General features: G+C 35.3%; 1 protein-coding gene across 1 annotated transcript; it reads right to left on the bottom strand.

Moving 5' to 3' along the window:
- Positions 1 to 768: 768 nt before the first annotated feature.
- On the bottom strand, positions 769 to 6,316 carry LOC131045792 (probable cinnamyl alcohol dehydrogenase 5). The gene is given in 5 exon segments (XM_059220608.1): positions 769 to 1,291; positions 1,392 to 1,553; positions 1,555 to 1,617; positions 1,717 to 1,811; positions 6,161 to 6,316. Coding segments are annotated over 5 exon segments (798 nt in total). The 3' UTR covers positions 769 to 969.
- Between the last annotated feature and the right edge of the window lie 3,660 nt (positions 6,317 to 9,976).

The raw sequence follows: 9,976 nt of genomic DNA, 5'->3' as shown, positions 1-9,976 counted from the left end.
TATGTCCATTATAGCCATACAAACCACTCCTTTCCCTCATGTTTGTAGGTTTTTCAATCTCATTTGTCAAACATAATGTCATTTTCTAGAGAATGAAAGTAAATAACACATCAGATTGGCAAAACTCAATATATCCCACTACTACATAGGGGGGTGTTTTAAGACAATATTTAAGACAATATTTGAACAATTTGTCTTAACTTGAGACAAAAAAAAAGTTGTGTATTGTCTTAAATATCGTCTTTAACCGAGTGTTTCAAATTATCGTCTTAAATTATTGTCTCTATAAAGACAATATTAAACATACATATTTTTGTCTTTGTACAGACAATTTCACATTTGTCTCTTTAGAGACAAAAGCTGACATTTAAAGACATATTGTCTCTAGAGAGACAATAGTTGGGATTAAAATCATATTGTCTCTTGAGAGACAATATGTCTTAAGATCTCAACTATTGTCTCTCTAGAGACTATACAAAAAAATGTATTAAAAAAAACGAATTTATTTTAAATATTTGTTATATAGTTTTCAACCAAAGAGTATTAAAAAAATAAACAATTTATTTTAAATATTTTGTGTAGTTTTTAACCAAAATGTTTCCAAATAGCAATACAATATTCAAAGTAAATATATTTAATTTCTTACAAAACACTGAACAAAATACCATAACAAACTAACTTCATCCAAGAAAACAGGCTTGATTTCCTAAAAAAAAACTTAATAATTATTTAAGAAAAAACCAACAACTCATGTTCTTAAGGAAAAGCTTGAGAGTGAATATGTTGACAAGTATTCATTAAACAAATATGATGATACACAAATTAGGTTTATAATTACCAAGTCTTCTATACGCTACACAAATTAGGTTTATGATACAAGTCTTCTATATGCTCTGCCAGCATTAATACATTTATTTTGGCATCTGAAATCACTTGGTTCAACAATTTCCAACTTTATACGAGCCAAATTTACATGTTCATCTTGCTGTTCCCTGTGCTGTTTGAAAGAATCATAGAAGCTATAGCGCCTCCTGTTACAATGTTCTTTTTACCATTCGATCTATGCCATATAACTTTGCATTTGAATGTACTAATAACGGTCACATGCAAGCCAAAAGATTTGCCAAATTTTGCGGCCATGTGACCCAGGCCTCCAAGACCCACTATGCCCAAACGATTTCCTTTCTCTGTCATTCCAAAATACTTCATGGGGCTCTAAATAGTTATTCCAGCACATAATAATGGGGCAGCCGCATCAAATGGTAGGCTTTCTGGCACCTTAATTACAAACCTGAGAAAATATCAGAAATATCACAACTTTATGGAGTTTTGAGTTTTTAAAAAACCTTATTTTTAACAATGAGTTTATCAATCCTGGGAAGTTAACTTACTTCTAATCGCAGACCATTAAACATGAGTAGCCTCCATAGGTGATAGACCCATCTACATCCATAGAATTGTAGGTCAAGACAACTTTTTCACAGTATTTCTCTAACCCTTTTTCACAGCTGTCATAGCTATAGCAACTGCACACCAGGCACCCCACTCCAACAGTTCCTCACCACAAATTTCTTTACTTCTTTTCCCACTTTAGTTGCTGTCCCAACGATTTCATGCCTGTGAAGATGAAGTGATATTAATTTTTTGTATCTAGAACCACATAGATTATGCAAATACAGTCCAAACAAAAAACACGGGGTTGATAAAAGAGTTTACCTTGGGACAACTGGGTATTGGGTGTTATGCCATTCATTGCGGAGCTGGTGCAAATCGGAATGACAAATCCCACAGAAGCAACTTTGAATGTTACATCATTGGGTCCAGTCTTCCTGAAAAGTAGAATCAAATTTGGTTTACTCCACTATCAGAGACCAATTGTTTGCAGCATGCAACTTTGATCGTAATTATTAATAATTAAAAATAAACAATTCATTGTATTCTAAATTTTAATTGATAAAGTTGTTTAGATAAAAGTAATTGTTTATATGAAAAGAATGTTCTTTTCAGTTTCTGAAACATGGCAATTTTTGAAACTTTGAACTGTTCATAAGGTCTGTCTTATTTTGCTGAAGCTCTCCTTTGATGGAAATAAAGTCATTATGCTATCAATACAAGTCATTCTTTTGTTTGTGCATGGGGATTTCTTTCTTGTAAAAAAGGAAATAAGGGTTTCAAGGTTTAAATAACATCGATGTAGAGCAGCTACAATATTGAGAGTGGCCCGTTGACAAGGTATCTACAAGGTCACAAGGCAAACACAGTGGCATGATGTCTTCAAGCAAAGTTCACAGTCGTATGTTTCTTCCAAATTATGCATGCATAGATTCCTAAAACAGAGAGATAGAAGATAAAAGATGACAATTGTGCACACAACCATAACAGTCCAAAGTCATTAAAGAAGGGGTAGCCTTATGTAATAGCACTGTCAACAAAGCAATAAATCATCAACATAACCCCATGAGTAGCCAATGCAATACACAGAACTCTTTGGCTCAGTCATGACAGAGAATGTAACTTTTGAGCATCCATGAGTAGCGTACAAGAAGAACAGTGCATTGAGCATGACATCAAGAGATAAAGTGCAAATCACAGTCAAGAAAAGAAGCCAAGGATAAAATACAGTCAATGAAAAAGGCTTTGTAATATTGTCAAATGAATCACAATGATGGCATCTCTTTTAACAAGGATAGTTTACTGTTTCATGAATACTTCAAAGACTCAAAAGGAACAGTGACAATATTTAATGAAGAGTTAGAACCCCAAAGTCTCATGTCACAATGAAATGCAATCATGAGAGACAAAGGCTGCTACAAATGCATGAATACATAGTGAGGACATGGCACTTCAAAGTTGACCTCAGTCTAAAGGAACAGAAGCTACAATCCCAAAGGTGTTTACAGCCCCTCTATACAGAAAATATAGTATAATCAGGAAACAATGCTTTCAGTAAGACAACAATGAAGCCCTAGGTAACAATGGTCATACAACGATGAGAACTCAAAAAGCCTGGAGTTAAAGATAGCATATAAAATACTGAAAGCAAAAGCAAGAATTCATATCAAAAGAGCAGTAAGCTAAATGAATATTCAAACATATTCGAGAGATTCCTTTATAAAGCCATGAATTTTGGAGAGATCGAGGACTATGAACAAAATAGTGAATGCAATCAAGAAAAACCAAGAGTACAGTCCCAAGAAAAGGGAGACATAATGATAAAGCAGTGTTTTTTAAGGGCAGTGAGAAAACACCATCAGCATCGACGACCTATGCAAGTCAAAGAATAGTTTCAGACCCATGCAGTATATCCTAATAAAACTTTACATCACAGAGCTTCACGCATATGAGACAAAGGATCTCACTATCAAAAGCAAGAATGAGACAGTAATAAGTAATGAGGGAAGTATTAGCAATAGAGAATGCCATAGTCTCATTCAATGCATCCAAGGCAAAGTCAAAGAAGCAAGCATAGTTCAAAAGAGAGCAGTAGCTCTAAAGACCAGTTATCACAAAGATGGTATACATTCTTTTCTCAAAGCAATCATTAACCAATTGAAGACAGTCTAGGGCACAATAAGTACACATGACTTTGATAATAGAATTTATTACCTTCTAAATGACTGTTAGAATAAAGAACAATTAAAAGAATGAGAAGATGCAAATGCAGACATAGGGAATCAATGACAGTATTTGTGTGGAGCTAATGAACAGTAGGAATGCAAACACAATTATGTATTGGCATGCACAGAGGAGTATCAATCTATAGAGCAGTTTATTGTAGGTACAAAGTGTTGAAATATGTAGCTAGAATTGGATTCTAGTTTAAGTTATTCATGTAATTGGGTTGGGCCCCATTGCAACTTATAATAATAGGACAGGCCTTATTTAGGCGTTCAACTTATGTGTTATGTAATTGTTATGGGGCAAGACCTATCAAATATGTAGCTTGTAATTAGACCTTGACCTATATAATTGTAACATGTAAAACTCTTGGCATAATATATGCAAGCCGACTTAGGGTTATTGAAGGCATGCCTCACCTATATCTACAAGGTGATTTGAAAACAAACAATGATCCAACACAAGCAATGGATGTCTGCAAAAATAGTGAATTTCCTACTAAACTATCAGCGATTCTTCAACAAGTCAGTGAACACATTCTAGAGATCAGCGAACACAGTCTGAAGGTCAGCAATCTTGATTGAAGGTCTGCAATCATAGTCTGAGCTATATTGAGTCAACTTGCTGAGCCAATTCATTGAAGCAGGGCAAATTTATAGAGCGAAGTATTTTTCAGACTATTGTGCTTCAAGTTTGTTGAAGATCTGCCCTATATGAGATTCAGGTTCCGTCATGTTCTGATCCGAATCCAAGATTCAGATAAGTCATTTTGTTTATGCCCTAGGTGGGGAATTTGAACTTGAATATCTTTTGATATTAATATAATCAGAGTTGAATCTTGTTGCTGAGTTTTTCCTCTAGGAGGGACGTTTTCCCAGGGTACTGCTGTGTTGTTTTGTGACATAATGTGTTGCATTTTCAATTTCTGTTATTTAATTTAAATCTGATTCCTAAAAACAACACAAAGGCAGAGCAGTGAACATGAAGCAGTCTCAAGAGGGGCCATCAGATGCTATATACAGTGAAAGCAGCTTAAAGGATAGATTTGAGTTGGATCAGCCAAGAGCAGGTATGACAATGACTTTTCAGAGTCTTTAAGAGTAGTCAGTGCCATAGAGATAGACACCTTAGCAGAGCATCAAAATGTTGAAGTGGATCACATAGTAGCTTTCACATACAAGGACAAAGTTTCAGAACATTGACAAATTCAAAAATGGCAGTCCTTAGGCTAGCAAAAGATAATATGGACCAGTCCCCAAAGCCTTTGAAAGTCATTGATAGCTTCATAAATGATAGTCATTAGCACTAAGAAAGTTATAATCATTATCATGAAAGATAGATGCATTAAGATGACAAGAACAATCTAGAGGAGAACAATCATGGGCCCAAGAATTAGCAGTCATGGCAAAAATCAGAAAAAGGCAGTTTGAATGCACAAAGACAGTCATAAAAGAGAAATAATGATAGCCCATGACAGATACTAATATCACTATCAAAACAAATGTAATACAATAAAAGAAGGCAAATCATGTGACAGGAATCCTGAGACAAGGTTCCTAAATCTTCAAAAGACAGTAGTATAAAGTAGTTTCAAAGCCATATCAAAGCAGAGGTTAATTTACTTGATGACTCCTTAAAATGATCCTTCATTGCAGATGTGAAATGACTTGATGAGGCCAATAACCAAAACTCCCTTTCACAAGACGAATGTAATCTTCGAACTGCTTGCTATTTTACATTTGCATGCTATTATGCTATTTTCCTCTTTGTTGTTATCAAATTTTACCTTTGCCTCACACTTTGATGAAGGATGCTTATTGAGAATTTGTATTTCAACATCAAACTTACATTTCATAGCTCATACCACTAACAAAGTTTATGTGTGTATAGGAATAATTTGGAAGTGGTCCATATTTACTTGCAACTATCAAACAAACAATACCCCTCCAAAATACCAAACAGTTTCTTCTCTAGTGCGTTGAATATGTCAAAAGTATGACCAGGTCTTCTACCACTGGTAAATACTAAATTCAATGTAGAGAGAGATCTTAGTACAACAACAATATCAGGTGCCAAATGCCTTAGAGGAGAAGCAACACATCTATTGAAGCTTTGTCATCTGTAAACTACCATTACAACAAATAATCCCATTGACTGGAGCAACATTTAGCGTTATTGATGTCGAAAGCATGATTACCATGCTTGCGTACTTACAGTCAGTGATATATTTTGCACCTAATGTATGTTAGAGATCAACCCACAACCCAGAAAAAAAATCTCTACAAGCATATTCTCAAAACGTGGAATAAGAAATGCATCCTTGGTTTAAGTTTAAAGAGAAAGATCTTGTATAGTGATCTAGACTCTCCATAACCATGCATACCAACTGATAATGTGCTACCACTAAAAATTTATAAGTCTGAGCTTTTAGGAAAAAAAAGAAAACAAATGGTAAAAAGTTGTATGACAAACATCATTTTGTTGTGTTTGCTTGAAAACAACACTTCTACACATGAGACATATAACATTATGAAATACATACCCCAATATCATCAGCATGCAAAGTTCTTGAACGCGTGGGAAAACTAAGATGCCTCTTTTCAAGCTTGAACTCCTGGCAAGATGGCTCATTACTTCCTTCAATGTGGGCGCTTTCAATATGCCCGATCTTCTCCACAACTTCTACAAGGTACCTCATCATCTCTTTTGTCCCATTGCAATGTAAGTTTGAACCAGTCTACCATCTACAAAAATAGACTCTTCATCAACAAAAACCCTATTTTCTCGTAACTACATGGATGGATGTCTTCAGCAAGAAAGGAAAACCTATAACTTTTCTCCCTTGCTTTTTGGCATAAGAACCAAATGGCAGAAAATAGACATTTAAATTTCTGTCAAATTGTGTTGCCACAGTGATAAGAGCAGCAAAATAACTCAAAGCAGCCAAGTCACATGCAAGCAAATAGTTAGGATACAATCATTTCATAAGGACTGTCACGGGCCAAGAATGCAACCAATAATTCACCCTTACAACCTAACTGTTGTATCTGGTTTTTATAAAGAAATTTCCTTCAGAAAAATGCAAGTTGAATGTTTGCAGATAAATGCAGTGGTCTAAAATAAGGAGGGTCATAGTAACTGGTGTAATGTTCCAAAGCCAGTAGGTACTTTTTCCTTCATTTATATCAGGAAGTTTTAGATGGAAATTATTTGTATTAGATGCAACAAAATATATATTCATATAATACTCAAACGTGGTGTATATTGATGCAGGTTTACTGAGATAAGGGAAGAGTTGTAGGTTGCGTTGGACCAACTATTTGCAACCTAACCTTAAGCGAGGAATATTCTCCTGAAGAGACCAAATAATACTTGTTACCTATTTTTTTTTGCCATTAAGGTTATAAAATAGCCCCATAGATTCCTTGGTCTCATTAGTCAAATTTTAGAGGGATTTTGAGATTAAAAGAGAACCCAAATATCAAAATCAAATGTGATTTGGTTTTTGATAATAATAGGATCGAGTGTTAAAGTCTTCCCTTCATTAGAGTAAAGTTAGAAGGAGTTTTCAACTTAACTTTTCGAGGGAAAATAAACAAGCTCCTTGCAAATGCTTTACCAAGTTTAACTAGATTTTAACTTCAAAGGAGTAAACTCAGGTTTATGGGAGTTACAACTTTGTAAGTGCAAGAAAACCCCTATTTTCAGTAGGTTTCATTCTGTTGAAGAACCTAAATGATGGATAGATCTCCAGCAGACTCTGAAACAGTGGCTTGAGGAGCTAATCAATGTTTTTATTCATTCTTTCATCTTCAAGTTTACAGTGGCTCCCCTTCCAATGCATTTTTTCAGTCTTCAAGGATATCTATGAGTTGTTCCAGTGTTCTTTACGTGATATATCTTCAAACAAGAGGGGAAAGGGTGATTGTGAAGCACGCTGATCAATGAGATCGAGCCATGCAAATACATGTATGTTAATACAACTATTACTTTAACAGGTTAGTCGTATCTCCTCGAGCTGCACTTTGCTGTTTGTGAAAGCAAAAGGTAATGATATACGCATAGAACTTCTTAGTTTGAATAAAGACTCTTGCTTTGTTTGTTTTTATTAAACAAAGAGCTAGGATTCCATATACAATGATAAAGAGATTTTGACAATAAAAAACAGAGGTATCTTAGTAAAAACCCTCCTCAAAGACCATTCAAAGGGCAATGCACAGTCATATATCATCATGAGGTATATGCAGTGTATTGCCTCAAGGATCATGAGTAAACCAGTTCTAAGAGATTTCCACAATCCATCATATAATTATCAAGAATGCATTTCTGGATTCAACTGTGTAAGATTTTTGCATCAATCTTACACACAATCGAATCCAGAAATGCATTCTTGATAATTAGATGGTCATGAGTAAGACAGGTTTGGTCCATAAACCTTTTCACAGCGCCCGCCCCCCCCCCCCCCACAAAAAAAAAAACAAGAGATATTCACAATCCAAAAAGGGAGCAAAGAACAAGCAACCATCTCTCTGGTTTGAATAGGTCTAAGACAGACAACACATTTCAAAGCAAATAAAGTCCTAGGGCAGAAAACACAGTCCAAGGGGAGACTGTAATAGTCAGTGATTGATAGAAGAGTTAGCATTTGCCATCATGCCAAGAATTGACAGTGAAAGGAGCAAGACCCAACCTTAGCATGAGCAGTACTCATGAACAAAGATACACTCCTATGCTTCAGACCACAAGATCAGTCACAGAACCATTAAAGAAGGGAGCGATGCCAGTTTCAAAGACAACCTTTAGGTTACTAGTGTGACAATGAATTGTGACAATCATGGAGACACCCATTAGAGAAACATCAATAATCAAGGCACATGTTATGATAAATTTGCAGCTAATAAGGAATTTAAAAATCACAGAGCAACATTTGTGGAAAGCTACCAAAGACGGAGATATTGGATTCCTTAGGAATTTTGTGACAGTAAGATAGGATAGTCATTGTCAAGATTACAGAGCCCATGAAGAATGATTCATCAAGTAAAATATGCAAAAGACAGTGAATCCCCTGATTTGAATAGAGTAGCTACAATCATGAGAAATATCATTTGCAACAAATACTAATGCAGTCACAAGAATGTGAGCAAGTGTAAAAGCAATGAATAGGCCAGAGTAAATAGAGCAGTCCTAAAGAGATAAAAACACAAAAATCCCGAGGAAAAGGACTCAAGATTAAGGCACGTATGTAAAGTTCTCATGATTAACACTCATGATTAACAAAGAGTGGGTCATTATCTTTGTCAAGAAAAGTAAGCTCGTATTGTAAATCAAAAGGACAGTCACGTGAGAAGAAAATACAGTGACAGTAAATGTATGAAAAAATTTCCATAAGGTGCGAAGTGCATGAGTAAAACCTACACCTGAGCCAAAGAAGACCAACACTGTCATACAATCAAACCTACGCATGTTACGGCCCAGCATCATAAGAAATTTTACAAAGCACATTCACTAAGACTAAAAGGATAGTAAAAAATAGTAAAAGATAGTGATTGAATAAATGATATATATACAAAAGCTTGGTTAAAGATGGACTGTCTCTTATGATACAAAATGAAGCTACCATAACTTAGGGGCTTTCTATTGCATTTTTATCCAACTGGCACATGCCTTTTGTGTTGATTTATCTGCTTGTTCTGATAGTGTTCCAATCATTGGGGCAACTCAAGATGGCAAGGAAATTCAGTGCCAAATCTCTGGTACTTTTGACCATAGCTACTTATCATTCTTTTCTTTATGCAAGGGTCCATAACCAAAAAAATAGTATGCATGGCCTTTTTATGGCGTGGTAATTACATACACAGGGGAAAGTAAGACCTGGATTAAGATTTGGGGCTCTGAGCCACCAAGGTTTAAGTGACACCTCAACCAATCAATCCAGTTCAACTATCTAAAATAATACCGTTATTAATAGGCTTTCTCTTGAGTGCGGCAGATGGCAGAGGCTAAACTTGTGCATGTGGCAATAGATGTATTGAGCAACATTCGAACCATAGCTTCATTCTGTGCTGAGGATCATGTTCTTCAAATGCATGCTCAACAATACAAAGAACCAATGAGTTGTGCAACTCAACTGGATGTCATTGATAGCATTGGCTTTGGTGTTATAAATTTTGTCCTCTTTGCTACTTATGGTTTCAGATTCTGGGTGGGAGCTCAACTGGTTATCCATAGATTGACAAACCATACACAAATATTCAGACTACTATAATTCTTTCTACTCAAAACATGTTGAGAAATAGTTTAAGGTTCTATTAGTATTTCTATAAAACAATTAGCAGTTGTGCTAGAACCAAACTTTCTG

Source organism: Cryptomeria japonica, chromosome 5, assembly GCF_030272615.1.
Source record: "Cryptomeria japonica chromosome 5, Sugi_1.0, whole genome shotgun sequence".
NCBI lineage: Eukaryota > Viridiplantae > Streptophyta > Pinopsida > Cupressales > Cupressaceae > Cryptomeria > Cryptomeria japonica.
The sequence above is the reverse complement of the archived record's forward strand: the minus strand, read 5'-3'. Positions and strand labels throughout refer to the sequence as shown.